This window comes from Hypanus sabinus, chromosome 16 (genome assembly GCF_030144855.1).
Source record: "Hypanus sabinus isolate sHypSab1 chromosome 16, sHypSab1.hap1, whole genome shotgun sequence".
Lineage (NCBI taxonomy): Eukaryota > Metazoa > Chordata > Chondrichthyes > Myliobatiformes > Dasyatidae > Hypanus > Hypanus sabinus.
In genome coordinates this window covers 14353392-14372253 of record NC_082721.1, presented here as the reverse complement: position 1 = coordinate 14372253, position 18862 = coordinate 14353392, and the positions used below count along the sequence as shown (strand labels likewise).

The 18862-nt window shown below is 42.1% G+C and overlaps 1 protein-coding gene across 3 annotated transcripts in view; it reads left to right on the top strand.

Annotated features, from left to right (window-relative positions):
• The window catches only part of fgf22 (fibroblast growth factor 22), a 159237-nt gene extending 141089 nt beyond the window's left edge, over window positions 1-18148 (top strand). For all 3 annotated transcript variants that reach the window (XM_059991160.1, XM_059991158.1, XM_059991159.1), the window contains exons 3-4: window positions 6318-6421; window positions 16965-18148. In XM_059991160.1, the coding sequence (XP_059847143.1) occupies window positions 6318-6421; window positions 16965-17159 (299 nt within the window). In that variant the 3' untranslated portion in view covers window positions 17160-18148. The remainder of the gene's footprint in view (window positions 1-6317; window positions 6422-16964) is intronic.
• Window positions 18149-18862: the final 714 nt, after the last annotated feature.

Here is an 18862-nt window from a genome sequence, read left to right as displayed (position 1 = left end):
AGAAAAGATTTTGACAAATTTGGCCATGGCTGTGATTAAACTGTAGCTTTTACCAGTACAGAATCTCTGCTCTGAGTCCGGTAGCATTTTGGAAATTTAAAGGCTCGGAGGAGACAGACCAGAGTATAAGGTTTTTCTGCTACTGTAGAGAGAAGGGCCGGGTAGGGTGAGGAAGCCCCTCAATTATTGTGGTAATGAACCACTCCAAAGGGCCACATGAGTGGCAGCAGTACTGTTGATATGTAGGAACGTAACAGAACAGTACAGATAGAGTTGACTATGAACGTAAAGAATGAAAAGGCATTGCAGGTTTCATTCTTGTAATGGGATGCAGGTTGGAGATGTGACTCTACCAAAGGAGTGTAAGATGCTCCTTCCCTCCTCGAACCTGCAGGTCACCGGTGGGAAAAGTGTAGCACATGCTTAGCACCCCTACCCCACCTCCCTTGATCAGGGTGAGGCGAAGCCATTGGAGCAGTTGGTGGATGGTCATATGAGCTGCTGGTGCATGACAACAACTGACGACAGACAATCTCTGAAGAGTATTGATAACGGCTAGGGTCACCCAGTAATGACACAGCCCAAAAGAAGGTAATGGCAAACACTTCTGCATAAAAAATTGTCGAGAATAATCATAGTCATAGAAAGACCATGAATGCCTGTTTCAAATGAGAAACCACATAACGATCAGACGATTCTTGGACATTTTTTTATTATGAATGAAGTTTACCTTGATTATATAAAAAATGGAACTTTACACCATTTAAGGATACTATTTCACCTATTGTGTCCAAACCATTCCCAGAAGCTATTTAAATTCAAGCTTAGATGCCACTTCACCTGCCCACATTGAACATAGAACACAGAACATCACAGAACAGTACGGGTCTTTTTGCCCATGATGTTGTGCCAAACTTTTAACCTACTCTAAGATCAATCCACATAGCTCTCCATTTTTCCATCATCTATGTGCCTACCTAACAGTTTCTTAAGTGTCTCTAATGTACCTACCTCTACCAACATCCATGACAGAGCATTCCACGCACCCACCACACTCTGCATAAAGGATTTAACTCTGTCTTCCTCCCATGTTTTCCTCCAACCACCTTTAAATTATGCCCCCTTACATTAGGCATTTCAGCCCTGGGAAAATGTCTCTGGCTCTTCACTCGATTTACATGTGCCTCTTATCTTCTTGTACCCCTCTGCCAAGACATCTCTCATTCTCCTTTACCCCTAGGAGAAAAGCCCTGGCTCACTCAACCTACCCTCATAAGACAAGGGGTCTGGAATATCGGGATATATCCACAACAGAGAAATCTTGATGCAAAATATGTCACCTAGATCTGGAACAAAATTCCGAGATATTCTTGGCTCAGTTACCCGCATACAAAGCGCAAGAAAGCAAAAGGAAGTTCATTGTGAGCGTGCGCTGTTGGCACAGAAATGCTTGGCAACATCTGCAGGCTGCCTCCAACTCATCATACAGCGTGTTGACGCAAATGACACATTTCACTCTGTTTCTATGTACACAGGATAAATAAATAAATCTGAATCATCACTATCCACTCTCCAATCGATAAACATTTTCAATGCGTCATAATCCCAGTTTCTTTGATTGACTCCAGAAGACTCAACAAAAACTTTTACATCCTAAAGTACAAGTTGCTGAGGCTCAGAAAACAGCCAATAAATACTGCTACATAGGGCAACATTTTTCCAGATTCTGTGCCTGGCTCAGGAATCACAAGCAAAGCCTTTACAAGTTGCAGAACGTTGCAAACTCTGCCGGCTCCTCAGGATCAAGCACATGTCTCAAAAAGGCTTCATCTATCATTAAGGAGTCCCGTCGCCCAGGACATGTCCTCTTCTCATTGCCACCATCAAGTAGGAGGTACAGGAGCCTGAAGACACACACTCAATATTTTAGGAATAGTTTCTTCCCTCTGCTAGCAGATTTCTGAATGGATAATGAATCCGGGTACACTATCTCACTTCTCAAAAAAAATTATTGTCCATGTATATATTTTCTTATTGTTATTTATATTTCTTCTTAATTGTGTATTTCACTGTACTGCTGTCACAAGACAACAGATTTCAAGACATACTGGATGCCAGTGATATTAAACTTCGACTACTCGTTTTTGGTAAAGGATTTTGTGGGACACCTTCGATCAATCTTGATGGAAGTAGATGTTGCCTGAGAGCAAGAAGTGCTGGGCTCTTCCAGATGTGAAATAAGCCACAGATATGTATTTTCACCTTGTGCCTATGGGAAAACTGTGCATTGTTAGATGACAAAAATTTCTATAACCCAGCAAGGAGTCACTGTAAAGTTATTAACTATCAAAATTGGAACAGTTGTAACATTATTTAATGAAATCTGTTTGAATCCTTTATGTAAAGGCTGGTTAATGTGGTAAATTTTAGTGAACTTAAATGTTCAAACACATTATTGGCTATGACTACTTCAAAGATTACAGTCCAGTTGTCAGCAAAACTAACACTACTGTTGTATCCTGACTCTTTACACAAAATGTCAACAGGTGCTGCTTGACCCACTGATTTCCTAAGCCATCCGCTGGTGCAGTGGCTTCAGCATCAAGATTCGAGGCCAATGGTCCTGAGAGAATCCGGCCGGCTCCTTGTACGCTTTCTATCTGTATAGGGTTGAGCATTGAGCTAGCAACTTGGCCTTGTGAAAAAAAACAGGCAAATGTTATGGGGACGGCAAAAGTGCTGCCCAATGTGCTGCAAGGCGCGAGAAGGAACAACAAGCACTGATTTCCTGCAGCAGTTTGTAATGGAGTCACTTGGTACTTTGAAGCAACATAAAAGCTGTAAATACTACAGCATTGTATTCTGTGCCTCAATTCTCACGCCCTGGCCTGCGATGGGCTTTTCAGCATGCATGAAGTGCAGACTGATGACATCTACCACACAGCACAGGGCACTACTTGTAAAGGAGAGGCAAGCAGGAAGTGTCCTGATGTGAAAATTATATCACTAGTTGGTTAACAGTGCAGCAAATATATTGACCTCGTAGGCTTGGATAACTGTAATTCTCAAGGAGCAGAAAGACCTGAGTGTTTACATGCACGTTTGAAAGTGGAAGACAGGTTATAAACCTACTTATAAAGAGCCTGGTACAAAAATTGTCTGATAAGTAAATAATGATTTAGCTTTCAATGGAAATTTATGCCTCCATCATGGGCACCAATCTTCCTAGCATCAGGAAGATCTTCAAAAGGTGATGTCTGAAAATGTGGAATCCATCATTAAGGATCCCCACCACCCAGGATTTGTTCTCTTCTTATTACTGTCATCAGAGAGGAGGTCCAGGAGCCAGAAGATACCCAATGTTTAGGAATACCTTCTCTTCCGCCATCAGATTTCTAAAAGGACAGTAAACCAGACTGTGAACACTACCTCACTACCTTTACTGTCTTGTTGCACTGCTTATTTAATTGAATTTTTAATACAGATTTCTTACTGTAATTTATGTTTTTTTGTGCTGCATTGTGCTACTACTGCCAAGCAACAAATTGTACGACATATGTCAGTGATATTAAACCTGATGCTGATTCTGTTTCTGAATTTCGCTCAGCTCTGGCCAGTGGATGGGAGGATGGGAGGGCCCTGCTGAGAGTGCAGGACATGCTGAGCCTCCATCGTATTCTCACAAGCAAGGGTATCATCAGTAAATACTGACTTTACTTTACTTTACTTTACTTTATTGTCACCAGACAATTGATACTAGAGCGTACAATCATCACAGTGATATTTGATTCTGTGCTTCGCGCTCCCTGGAGTACAAATCGAAGTAAATATAATTTAAAAATTTAAATTATCTATCATAATTAGAAAATAGAAAAGGGAAAATAAGGTAGTGCAAATCAGGTCCAGATATTTGGAAGGTACGGCCCAGATTCGGGTCAGGATCTGTTCAGCAGTCTTATTACATTTGGAAAGAAGCCGTTCCCAAATCTGGCCATATGAATCTTAAAGCTCCTGAACCTTCTCCTGGAGGGAAGAGGGACAAAAAAGTGTGTTGGCTGGGTGGGTCATGTCCTTGATTATCCTGACAGCACTGCTCTGACAGCGGGCGGTGTAAAGTGAGTCCAAGGAGGGAAGATTGGTTTGTGTGATGTGCTGGGCTATGTTCACGATCTTCTGCAGCTTCTTCTGGTCTTGGAGAGGACAACTTCCATACCAGGTTGTGATGCACCCTAGAAGAATGCCAGTGGCTTCGAGGATGAATCAAAATCCACTGCATCAACTTTGGTGATATATCATCAATGTCCTTAACTTTAATAATTACTAGGCTAATGAAACAAATGTAGAATTTTGAAGTCAATTGTCCATGAGCTTGGGGTACAGTCAAAGATTTGTTTTGAGGCATTTTATAATCCGACATGTTCCAATAACTAATATTTTAGAGCCAGGGTTCTCAGCCTGGAGTCCACGGACCCCTTGGTTAATGCTTGGGGTCCTTGGCATAAAAAGGGTTGGGAACCCTGTTTCAAAAAGAGTGGCCAGGACAACCATGTTTGACCAAAACTGAGTGGATATCTGGGGTTAAATTTTAACACATTCTCCCCCTCTCACACTCCTTCTATTTAAGCCAGTGGGAGGAGTGATGAGTACAGCAGCGGACTAAGAGAGTAAATCCGCCCTCCGATGCCCTCCAGATTTCAGTGCGAAAATGCACAGGTACAAAGGTCAGGAATACGCAGTCGCGTGCAGTGCTGTAAGCCAGCGTTCCCCACAAAGCTACTGTTCGGCCATCGGCACCTTCCAGGTCAGCATATCACGAAGCTTCATTCAATCCATGACTGAAGATTCCATCCTGTTCTGCAGTTGCGAATACCCAGACAAAAGTCAGCTCCGAGTTTGAACCATCGAACTTCTGACAACGACAAAAAATGAATTAGAAATTCGCAATGGTATAGAACCTTTGACACAGAAAAGCTTCTAAAGGCACTCCAGAGGAATGTTGTAAAACACACAACAAACACAGATGTTGACATAAGATATTAAATACTCCAATGTATAGAAATTGGTTCCACTTGCCCTTTGCTAGTCATAAAGCCAAACAAAAGCAGCAGACCAAATTTATTTTGTGTCCTGACGAAGGGTCTCGGCCTAAAACATTGACCCTTTATTTTCCTTCACAGGTGCTGCCTGACCGGCTGAGTTTCTCCCGCATTTTGTGTATACGTTACTCTGGATTTTCAGCAGAATGAAACTCATGTATTTAGGAAATTCTTCTCATTTAATTTGGGCCTTAAAGTTCAAAATTGTTGATGTGCCTGTGCATGAGTTGTTAAAGAAAGAGCCAGTTATGTTGATCAGAATCGGAAACAGGTTTAATATCATAGGCATAGGTTGTGAAATTTGCATTTTTTACGACGGCAATACATTGCAATATATAGTAATACATAATAATAAAAGTTGTGAATTGCTGTAAGTATATATATTGAAGTGAAAAGTCAAAGCCGGAGAAATCCCAGATAGGAGCACTTGGAGCTGTGACACCTGGACTGGGAGAGTGGCTCCAACAAATCCCAGGAACAATATCTGAGATCTTGGTCTAGAAGAGTGCAGGCCGAGCCCACAAGCTCCCAGGCTTCTGGTAGAGGACCCGAGATTGAGGGAAAATACACATACACGCCACCCATAAGGGGTGAGAAAAACATTAAATATAGTTTGGTTGAGTTGTTCTCCCGTCTGGGCAATTTACACAAACATTTCATCACCTTGCAAGGAGACATTTTCAGTTGGCAATATATAGATATATGTATTAAACAGTTATATTAAGTAAATAGTGCAAAAAAAAGTAGTTTTCTTGGGTTCAGTATCCATTCAGAAGTCTGATGACAGAAGGAAAGAAACTGTCCCTGAATTGTTGAGTGTGTGTCTTCAGGCACTTGTACCTCCTTCCTGATGGTAACAATGAGAAGAGGGCACGTCCTGGGTGGTGCGGGTCCTTAATGATGGTTGCTGCCTTTTTGAGTCACTGCTCTTCAAGGATCTCCTTAAAACAGAAATGGCTCTGCAGCGAGAGAACTTTAAAACGGCAGATGGAAAGTCTATCTAGTTTCCAACTGAGATAAGATTGCAATTAGGAAACAAAATAAGATTATCAGTAATTAATGTGGAAGATGTAATAATTTTTGTTTTTGAATATTAATACATACGCAGACCCAGGCAGCAGTGCTATTCAGAACTCTGTCAGAGCATAAAGCAACTCTAGGGTTGTTAGTCAGTAGGACAAATGAACCCTTTTTGTAACGTAGTTCCTTCTTCATTTACAGGTATAATGGAGATCAGGTCAGTTAATGTTGGAGTAGTCGCAATCAAAGCAGTCAACACTGGCTTTTATTTGGCCATGAACAAGAAAGGGAAGCTATATGGCACGGTAAGTTTATATAAGCATCTCAGTTACTCAGTGTTTATAAAAGCAGCTCATCAAATTTCTGTTAAGTGTTACGTGTGCTCGTTTGGGGAATGTGTGGGGAATGTTGGGTGCAGGAGTGGGTGGGTGGGGTGGTTGGCACAGCAGTTCTTTGGGGGGGGCAGGTTCAAATGCTGATTGAACTGGTGAGACTAAAAGTGCCTTGTCTGTTGAACGCAACCAATAGAAATTTGTCATCACCTTTGTGTATAGAATATAGCTGAAGTAGCAGCTATACATTGCATATCGCTTCCAGAATTCCATAAGATAGAGGAACAGAATTAAGCAACACACACACACACACACACACACACACACACACACACACACACACACACACACACACACACACACACACACACACACACACAAGATGCTGGAGGAACTCAACAGGTCAGGCGGCAGCTATAGCCAAGAGTAAGCTGTTGACGTTTCGGGCCGAGATCTCCAGCATTTTGTGTGTGTTGCTCGGATTTCCAGCATCTGCAGATTTTCTCTTGTTTATGTATAGAATTCAACAATTCATCTGATGGAGTCTGCTCCACTTATGGCCCATATCATATGAAATTCAACTCAGATACAACACAGTTACAAGCCTTTCTGGCTCAATGAGCCTGTGCTACCTAATTACACCCATGTGACCAATGAACCTACTAACCCGTACGTCTTCAGAATATTGGAGGAAACTGGAGCACCTGGAGGAAACCCACGCAGTTATGAGGAGAACAGGCAGCAGTGGGAATTGAACCCCGGTTGCTAGTGCTGTAAAGTGAAGGGCTAACCACTATGCAACTCTGCCCTACAATGTACTGTTGCTACTTTATTGTGTTTAACGCATGCGTCTGGGATACATTTCTACTGTGTCAGGAAATTTCTACCCTTTGAGAAAATGAAACATAGGCCAGCACTCCAGTTCCAAGCAGGCAATGGCTTACAACATAGAACTCTGTTCTCCTCAATCCCATTTTAAGGAAACTAGCAGATGTTTTCCAGTCTTGTCCATTAATGTCTGCTCATTAAACCCCAAATCAACAGCGCTAGAAGTAGATGCAGAAGTGGCACAGCAGAGGAATTGAGGCCGGTGTAGATCCACGATGATCACATTGAATGATGAGAAACCTTGTGACCAAATTCTGCTCCTAATTTCTTGTGTTCTTGACTTTCTAACAAGATTCTTGACCAGTGAATGGAAAGGCTACCTTTACTAGCATGATTTCCATTGTAAGATTCTAGTATGATTTACTTTGTAAGTTTATTTCCTGAAGATTTTTTACTGAAGTAAATAAACATTAACCAATATTGAAAGTACAAACTCATTAATTTAAAAGAAACCATGAAAGTAGTAAGGATATCCTTTACTATAACATAATATTAGGTGTATTTGAAGTACACTCACTATTGTCCTTCACTGCAGAAACCAAATTGTAAACAGTAATCTTCCACATGCAACATTACCCCATCCCTAACATATTTAGTTGTTTGTCTGTTCTCCATCTCCCTCTGGTGCTTCCCCCCCCCCCCCCGTTTCTTTCTCCTGAGGCCTCCCGTCCCATGATCCTTTCCCTTTTCCCTTTTCCAGCTCTGTATCACTTTCGCCAATCACCTTCCCAGCTCTTAGCTTCATCCCACCCCCTCTGCTCTACTCCTATCATTTCGCATTTCCCCTTCCCCCTTTTACATTCAAATCTCTTACTACCTTTCCTTTCGGTTAGTCCTGACAAAGGGTCTCGGCCCGAAATGTCGATAGATGTGTGGTGAACTACATATACCTGTCTGGACATGCCCTCCCCCGCTGACTGCTCCTGTGGCTCCTCCCACTGACCGTGGCTCCTCCCACAGACCCCGGTATAAAGGCGATTGGGGCCTGAGCCCTGCCCTCAGTCTCCAGGATGTAGTATGGTGGTCAATTGCTGCTTGTTCTTTCTTCCAGTCAATAAAAGCCAATATCTCGCCCTAGCCTGCTGTGTTCTACCAGCATTTTGTGTGTGTTGTTGAATGCCTGTAGACTCCCAGACAATAGATATGACCTGGTAAAGGAGACCATTTAGTCTATTTTAGGCTCCTTTGAGCAATCCTGTCTCCAGCTCTTTCTCCTGATGCCATCTAGTCAGCGCATCCTGATACCTTGCCTATCATTGTGCGAGATTTCAACCAGGCCAGCTTGAAGAAGTCTCTGAACAAACACCATCAACATACCGCCTGTGGAACGAGAGGAGCCAACTTACATGACCATTGTTACACCACCATCAAGAACGGTTACCATGCCAACTCACACCCACACGTCGGCAAGTCTGGATCATCTGGCTGTACTACTCCCAGCGTATCAGCAGAGACTAAAGGTCGCAGCAGCAGTGGTGAGGACCAAGGTGGTATGTATGGTCAAGAGCAGTGAAGGGACACTTACATGATTGCTTTGAGTCTGTGGACTGGACAATGTTCAGGGATTTATCTTCAAATCTGAATGAGTACACCACAAATGTCACCAACTCCACACCAACATGTGTGAACGAATGGGTACCTTTGAGAACATACTGGACACACCCAACCAAAAGCCATGGATGAACCAGGAGGTTCATAGTCTGCTGAGGGCTAGATCTGTTGAAGACTGGTGATGCAGAACTACACAGGAGGTCCAGGTATGACCTAAGGAAGGCTATTTAAAGAGTGAGAAAAACAATTCTGATTGAAGTTAGAGACGGAATCAGATGCATTCAGCTCTGGCAGGGATTGCAGGCCATTACTTCCTACAAGGTGAAATCTAACATAATGAATGGCTGTAATACCTCACTCCCAGATGAGCTCAATGCCTTCTATGCTTGCTTTGAAAGGGAGAATAAAACTAGACCTGCGAGAATCCCTGAAGCATCTGGTGACCCTGTGATCTCTGTCTCTGACATCAGATCTTCTTTCAGGAGGGTGCACCTTCATAAGGCACCAGTTTCTGATGGTGTACCTGGTAGGCACTGAAAATCCGCACCAACTAACTGGCAGAGTGTTCCGGGATGCCTTCAATCTCTCACTACTGTAGTCAGAGGTTCCCATCTGCTTCAAAAGGGTGACAATCATACCTGTGACAGAAGAGCAGAGTGAGCTGCCTCAATGACGATCACCCAGTTGTACTTGCATCTACTGTGATGAAGTGCTTTGAGAGGTTGGTCATGGCCAGAATCAACTTCTGCCTAACCAACGATCTTTACCCACTTCAATTTGCCTATCGCCACAATAGGTCTACAGTGGATGCAACCTCACTGGCTCTCCACTCAGCCTTGGATCACGTGGATAATAGCAATACCCAAGTCAGGCTGCTGTTTATTGTCTACAGCTCTGCATTCAACACAATCATACCCTCAATGCTAATCAACAAGCTCCAAAACCTGGACTGCTGTTCCTCCCTGCAAATGAATCCGTAATTTCCTCTTCGGGAGACTACAGTCAGAGCAGATCGGAAACAACATCTCTTCCTCACTGATAATCAATACTGGAGCACCTTAAGGATGCATGCTTACCCACTGCTTGACTCTCTCCACAGCTAGACACCAGCTCAAATGATATCTGTAAGTTTGGTGATGACACAACTACTGTTAGCAGAATTCCAGATGGTGATGAGGAAGTGTACAGGAATGAGATAGATCAGTTGGTTGAGCAGTGTTGGAAAAACCTTGCACTTAACATCAGTAAGACCAAGTTGTCTGGGACCTTCAATAGAACAGAGAAAGCGATAAAAATAAATTTGTTTTCAGTAGCAGACGAGAGAAGGATGTGGTGGTTGAACAGATAGAGCAAAGGGAAGATCTCTGATAGCATGATACCAAAATGTTAATGGGAGCAGTTATAGTGGGTGACAGGATGGAGATATATCTACAAAAGGAGGTGTAAAGCATTCCTTCCTTCTGCTAACTCTGCAGGTCACTCTTCTGAGCAAGGTATAACACCGGCTTAGCACCCCGCCTCCTCCTCTGATCACGGTCACGTGAAGCCATGGGAGTAGGTGACGGATGATCATATGAGCAGCTAGTACCTATCACTCAAGTTATGAAATCACTGATGCCAGGCTGACAATCTCTGAAGAGTATTGATAATGGCTGGAGTCACCTGCCTTGTCAAGGCACTGCCCAGAAAAAGGCAATGGCAAATTACTTCGGCAGGTAAATCTGCCAAGAACAATCATGGTCAAAGACCATGATCGTGCATGTCATATGACATGGCACATAATAATGATGATGTTAATAGTCGCTTGTTCTTTTGGTATGTTGTTAATGGTAGGGTAATGGGACATGGGCAAGACTATGCATACAAATAAAATAAGAAACATAGCCAAAAGTAATGGCAGGCAGAAATGGCCAGTTATGATCAAGGCAGAAAGAAAGAGTGAGTTACTCAAAGATGGAGCAGCCAATATTAAATCTGAGATAGTGCAACTATTTTGGATGGAAAACAAGGTGATACTTCTCAAGATTATAACAGATAGAGAACTATTTAAACCCTGTTGAAAATTATATCTCTAACACTGGATTGCATAATCTATTTATTTATTGGGGTATAGCGTGGCTCTTTGAACTGTACCACCCAGCAACCCCCAATATAACCCTAGCTAATCACAGAACAATTTACAATGACAAATTAACCCTTTAATCATTATGCCTTTGGACTGTGGGAGGAAACTGTAGCACCTGGGGGAAACCTATGTGGTCACGGGGAGAAGGTACAAATCCCTTACAGACAGCGATGGGATTTGGACCCAGGCCGCTGGTACTGTAAAGCTTTATGCTAACCATTACATTATCGTGCCTCTCCATTTTCCCTTCTATTGCCAACATATTAAAAATGCCATGCAAGAATAACAATAGATATTTGTTATTTTGTTTGTCAAGTATGACAGCTGTACTAAGCAATGAATTCCATGTTTAGGATTTCAAAAATCTAGGATTATTAGAAGTGGCCACAAAATTGCTGTATTTTGTAAAATCACTAGCTCACTAATATCCTTGTCAGAAGGAATTCTACCGGCCTTACCTGCATGCAGCAGACTCAACGGGCCGATCGGCCTAATTCTGCTCCGATGTCTGAAGGTCTTAAGTCACTCAGGAGCCACAATATCATGGCTGAAGCAGAACTGCAATTATCTAACCATTCATGCTTTTCAAGGGATTAAGGATGGGCAATAAATGCTGGTGTAGCCAGTGACATCTACATCCTGTGAAAGAATAAAAGTCTTTGCAAAATGTTCAATTTTTGCTCGATAATGGGAAACATGATCACAGTTTCTGTCATTTCTGGGCTGTTGCTCTGCCTAAATAATGTACCAAAGTTTTGTGGACTATTGACTGCAAAGGACAAGGAGATCGGCCGATCCCTGCCCACATTACTTATTTACTAAATTACCTAACAGCTGTTGGAATAATACCTCCTGCTCAACTTCACAGCCAACCTTGAAGTTGAGTGGAGTCTGATACCTGCCACTGATACTGGTAAGTGTGGTGAGTTTCATCAGTGATAAGAACAACAAAAGACTGAAATACAAAGAAAACCTATGGTGTAGATCATCTTTCATAACCCGACACACAATAAATCCCTACTTTATGCCGTGCCTCCATATCAGTGTTACTGCTCTGGGCTAGATCACAATACGCCAGACTCTCCTGGAGACATCTTAGCAAATTTTTTATGAACACTTATTTGACCACACTAATTACCCAAATGAATTGGTTTGTCTTTATTTGTAAGCTGGGAGCCAGGGTGGATGGGAAGTTCACTCCTTATGCTCATTGCAGGCATTGCCTTTCAGGTGTACTACAACCATAGCAATGAACACACCATTGACCCCCTGTAGTTTAAGGACAATGTAAGGGGAAACCTCTTCACTCAGAGGGTTGTGAGAGTGCAGAACGAGCTGCCAGTGCAAATGGTGCATGCAAGCTCCATTTCAAAATTCAAGAGAAGTTTGGATAGGTACATGGATGGTAGGGGTATGGAAGGCTATGGTCCAAGTGCAGGTTGATGGGAGTAGGCAGTTTAAGTGGTTTGGCATGGACTAGATGGGCCAAAAGGCCTGTTTTTGTGCTGTACTTATCCATGATTCTAAGGTAAAGATCTTTTGAACAAATAGCACATTTGCAACGTCCTTATCAAACCTTATACTCTAGCTCCAAAAATTAGCAGTACTGGCTGGAAAAAGCCAAGATCAGCAGGTCTGCCACTATTATGTGAATATTTTCTAATCCACATGCTGAAGTTAGGAGCCTGAAACATTTCATTTGTTATTGATGAGCCAATTTCCCTTCTTCAATAAAGATGATGGAATCCCAGCCCCAGAATAGCAGTCACCTCAGACACAGGGGACGATTTCCATTTCTCATAGAAACTCCTTTCTGATCGAGATTTCTTCTGTGCCAAAAGGTGTTCATTATTCTCTGGGTTGTCCATTACACAAATATTTGACTGTGGCATCCAAACACGAAGCTGAGGGAAATCACAGAGCTTAACTATTAAACGTCTGGAACACCTGGAACATTTTTGGCCCTCTGTGTTGGCTGATTTTTAAATCATGTTATAGATCTACCATTTTAACAATTATGGTTCTTTGAGCAACACACACAAAATGCTGGAGGAACGCTGGCTGATCTCCTGTGTTTCTCTGTAAGTGTTACTCTGGATTTCCACTGTCTGCAAAATCATTTGTGTTTCTTTGATATATTTCTCAAACTCTGTATCTTCTAATGACAGAAAAGGTGACCACTCAGCCCACGTTGGGTCTCAGACCAATCTCATCAATCCTGTTCTCACACATTTCACTGTAAACTAGTTTCTCTCAAATGTCATTCAACTCCGCCTGTTTTGTCTACCTGCAACAAATTTACAGGAGTTAACCTGTCTGAGGAAACCAGAACACCCAGTGGAAACTCACATCGTCACAGCAAGGACATGCAAACTCCACACTGACAGTACCAAAGAATTGAACACTTATTACTGGAACCGCAAGAAGCAGTTGCATTGCCTCCCGCACTAATGTGACACCTGAGTTTGCCACTTTATTACAACAAGCAATAGTAACAGTATGGTTAATTCAGATTTTTTTGATCAAGGTCAAAAGCAAAGCAAATTTATTATCAAAGTACATGTATGGCACTATATACTACCTTGAGATACATTTTCTAGCAGGCAATTACAGAAAAATAAATAAATATACAGAATTTATGAAAAGGTATCCCAAAACAGAGACTGTCAAATAACTAATATGCAAAAGAAGACAAATTGTGCAAATAAATAAATAATGCTGAGAACATGAGTTGTGGAGTCTTTGAAAGTGAGTCTACAGTCTGTGGAATCAGTTCAGAGTTGTGGTGAGTGAAGTTACCCCACACCGGTTCAGGAGCCTGATGGTTGTAGGAATAACTGTTCCTGAACCTGGTGGTGGGGGATCTAAGGCTCCTGAGCCTCCTGCCCGAAGAACTCTGCTGTGAGAAGAGAGCATGGCCTAGATGGTGACCGACCTTGAAAATGGATGCTGCTTTCTTGTGACAGCCCTCCATGTAAATGTACTCAATGCCGGGGAGGGCTTTGCCTCTGTAGGACTGGACAAGCCCAAGAGCATTTAAGGAGAAGCAGAACAAATAAGTGAGGGAGAAAGAAGTAGAACTTTGTACTTAAGGCTGAAATAAATAGGTTAGAAAGAGCACTAACCAGTTGTGACAACTTCCCTTTGTGAATACCAGTACAGTTGGCCTGCTGTCACAAGGGTCTCCTAAGCCTATCATTCAGCTGCAAACTGCATCTCAACTTCTCAAGAGGGGGAGGAAAATGAACAAGATCTGGACATCAATTTGCTTTCAGACAACAAACCGTTGGCACAGCCCAGGTTAAGAGCATGGTCCAAAGAAGCTGCAGAGGGTTGCAAGCTCAACCAGCTCCATCATGAGCACCAGCCTCCCCAGCGTCAAGGAAATCTTCAAAAGGCTTTGCCTTCAAAATCCGGCATTCACCATTAAGAATCCATGTCATGCAGGATATGCCCTCTTCTCAATACTACCATCAGGGAGAAATTCCTGAAGATATACACTAAACATTTTAGAAACAGCTTATTCCCCTCTGCCATCAGATATCTGAAAAGACAATGAGCCAACCCATGAACACTAAGTTTGTTCTCCTTTTGCACTGTTTATTTATGTATATCCTATTGTAATTTATAAGACATTTTTATGCATTGCACTGTGCTGCTGCTGCAAAACAGCACATATCACAACCTACTGTATGTCAGAGATATTAAACTTGATTCTGATACTGATGAAGGGTGGGTAGATGCAGAGATATTGGTGCTTACTTTCTAATGCTATGAATAAAGGAGTCAAGGTTCAGGGGTGGCACTACAGCGTAGCGGCTAGTGTAACACTATTACACTGCCAGAGACCCGCGTTCAATTCTTCGCCATCTGTACGTTCTCCCAGTGACTGCAAGGGTTTTCATCCGAGAGCTCTGGTTTCCAAGCGCATCCCAAAGACATACGGGTTACTGTGTTAATTGGTCACAAGGGCCAATTAAGGGCCCGTTACTGTGCTGTATCTCTAAACAAAGTGACTACCAAAATCCCAATGTCTCCTTTCTGTAATACATAAATAATCTCTCCGGCGCTGCCTCTGAGATCTCCCTGCTTCCACGCATACCTGACTTGCAGGTATGGATAATAAATGGAGAAAGAGAACAAGTCACCTTTTGAATTCCTGGACTACCCTGGCCGCGCACGGTTGCCACGTGCGGTGCACTGTTGCTGCACGTCATGGACAGTTGCCGCAATCCGGATTCAAATCCTGACCTCCAATGCTGAATCAGAATCTGAATCTCAATCAGGTTTATCATCACTCACGTATGTTGTTTTGCAGCAGCAATACATAAAATGTAATATAAATTACAAGGGATGATTGATAAGGTAGAAGGAGTCAATTTTAGAAAAGCTAGCACATTTATTTTTCCAACATTTACACACTTAGTCCAGCGGTCGTGGAGCACGTGGATCCCTTCTTTGTAGAAGTCGGTGTCTTGGACCTCCAGAAGTGGTCTAGGGCAGGGGTGATTGATAAGTTTGTAACCTAAGGTAGAAAGAGATGAGTTATTAACTTCAAACTTTCTGCATTTTCACTCAACGAGTTGAACTGCACGTGCATGTAACGGGAGCTGTATAACTCATCTCCTTCTACCTTAGGCCACAAACTTATCAATCACCCCTTGTACAATAAGAAAAACATTTAAAAATTAAATACCATGAGTAGCGTAAAATGGGAGCAAATATAGTGAAGTACTCTCTGTGGGTTCATTGTCAATCTGATGGCGGAAGGGAGGAAGCTGTCCCTAAACATGTTGAGCATGTTTCTTTAGACTCCCATACCTCCTCTCTGATGGTAGTAATGAGAAGAGGGTGTGCCCTGGGTGATGAATGCCGCCTTTTGAGGCATCGCCTTTTGAAGATGTCCTGACCACACATATTTCACAATTCTCCCTGTGTCTGGGTGGAAAGGCCCCACTGCTCCACTTTCCTCCTGCATCCCAAAGGGGTGCTGGTTGGCGGGTCAATTCCTTCATGTGCATTACCCTTAGTGACTATAACTAGTAAAAGAACTAAAGAGGTTTTAATGGCTATGTATGAGAGAAATGGTTAGAGGAAAAATGATTGGAATGTTGGGATGATGGAATTGCTCTGAAAATTGCATGCCCTTCCTCTCAGTCACAAGCAAATATGATCTCACTGGTGCCAACTGCTACTCAACCACAAAGTCTACTCACAGAGCAGGAAATCACTGGTGTTTTCCAGATGAGAGAAAGTTAAAGAACATTTAATTTATCTTGATATTTTGCTTTCCCAAAGATCTCCATCCCATCCCTCATGTACATTTGCATTCTCAAGCCACTTCCTTATTTCCTTTCAAAAACAATGTGATAATTCTGGTTTGAGACAGTTACTTACTTATTGAGATATAGCATGGAGCAAGCCTTCCCAGCTCTTCGAGCCAGTAAGTCCGGCCTTTATTCCCCTCCATAGATGCTGCCTGACTTTGTGTGTGTTGAGAGATGGTGCTCACCTTCCACTGTTCACTCTGTGTCTGTGATAAATGGATTTGAGGTTTATTTATTCATTGTGATACAGCACCAAATGTCCTTTCTGATGCTTTGAGCCAATTTAATCCTAGCCTAATCACAGGACGATTTACAATGATCAATTAAGCTTCCAACCGGTACATCTTTTGACTGTAAGGCAATAAAATATCTGAATTATTTGAGAATTGGAAACCAAGCTTACTCGTTAGTAATGAATCAGTAAAAATGACTTGCTTGCTTTAGTCACTCCAGTCTACCTGAACAGTCTGCACCAGAAGCAGAGTCTAGGGAAAATTCTTCAGGATTACATGGAGAAGTACTTAGGGGTAGGACCAAACAGAAAAATTAATTCTCACCTAATGGGTAAATAAGAAAATAATATCTAACATTCCTAAACTGTTGATCTTTTTTTTTCTCTCTCTAGGAAGAGTACAACAACAATTGCAAGTTTAAGGAAAGGATAGAAGAAAATGGTTACAATACCTATGCCTCATTGAAGTGGAAGCACAAAGGACGACAAATGTTCATCTCATTGAATGGGAAAGGGTCCCCTCGGCGAGGACATAAAACAAGGAGAAAACATCTCTCAGCACATTTCCTCCCGATGATGGTTCCTTAAAGGTCAGCTTGTGCCCAGTAGCCCTGAAACTTATACCATTACCTAGTCTTGCTACTTGATGCTTCACAAGAAAGAAGTGCACATTTTCTTTCCTTTCTGTCATGGATCTCTTATACTGAGCTATTTTTGGTTTATTTCTGCGTTAAGCTTGTGGAGGCAACAGAGCATAGACTGTTGTAAATATAGGTTTTATTGGGACCATTTGCAGTGCCTCTTCATCAGTATAACCTTAGGACTTCTGTAGAGGAAAGAAAAACCCTTCAGTCACAATAGACAAAAGAAGTAACGTCGTAGGATTTAATGGAACAATTTGGTCTTTTAAAAAAGGCCTGAAAGAAGCTGATTTTTTTTTGACTCAGAGTGTGGACAATGGATGAACAGTGCTATTCTGGTATCTGGGGTGGGATAGCAGGAGAGGTTGAACTAAAGTCTTATTGAGCACCTATACCAAAGTTCTGAATTGTTTCAATGCACAGAAGACTATGCTCTAGTCAAAGAAGACAGCATTTGTAATTTGCACCAGCTTTAGAGAGACAATGTACTAACTTCTGCAAGTTCATGGACTGTGCACTGACCACACTCCCATCGAGGGAGTTGGGACGTCCAAGCTGAACTTATTGTGAGCTCTGAAGAGATAGACTTGTGACTCTTCCATTACGCACAGATACAAGGGCAATGCTTCCCTACAAAGCGATTGTTAGATAGGCTGATGATTTTGTAGGATATGGTCATATTTATGCAATTATAAATTGTGATGTTACTCCTAGGTTAAAGTGATGCTGGAACATTCCTAATGGTGGTTTTGCAGAACCACCAATATCATTTCAACACCGGTGAAGTTGGCTTTCATGTAACATAACTCAATAAATCTCATTCTTTCCTAGAAAGCACATGCAAGAGATATTGTTTTTTGATGGATTTCTAAAGGTTTACAATGTGTTTATTAGAGTGTTGCAACTCTTTTATAACATAGTGAATAAAGTGGTATCTTATTAAATTTATCTTTGTAGTTTATCATATTGTCTGAACTCTTTGAGTTTGAGCAAATTAATTAGTACCATAAAAATTATTTAAAAGTCACTGGGAAAATGGCAAATACTGAGCACAATTATAAGGAAGCACGGCTTGTATTACTCTCTCAACTGCCCGTTACACCGCTGGCATTTAGGACAGCAATGTGGGTCCTGTGTCTCAGAGATTCCTACATCGTGTCAGTGGCTTCCTCTCAGATTTCACCACTGTCAGTCATGCAGATCCTGGGCAGAGACTCAGAAATGCCATCACACTCACACTTCATTGCAGGTTGGTGGCATAGTGGCATCAGCACCAGACTTCAGAGCGAGGGCTCCTGAGTTTGGATCCGGCTTCTTCTTCTCCTTCTCCTTCTTCTTCTTTTTCTTCTTTTTCTTCTTCTTCTTCTTCTTCTCCTTCTTCTTCTTCTCCTTCTCCTTCTTCTCCTTCTTCTTCTTCTTCCCCTTCTTCTTCTCCTTCTCCTTCTTCTTCTTTTTCTTCTTCTCCTTCTTCTTCTTCTCCTTCTTCTCCTTCTCCTTCTCCTTCTTCTCCTTCTTCTTCTTCCCCTTCTTCTTCTCCTTCTCCTTTTTCTTTTTCTTTTTCTTTTTCTTTTTCTTTTTCTTTTTCTTTTTCTTTTTCTTTTTCTTTTTCTTCTTCTTCTTCTTCTTCTCCTTCTCCTTCTCCTTCTCCTC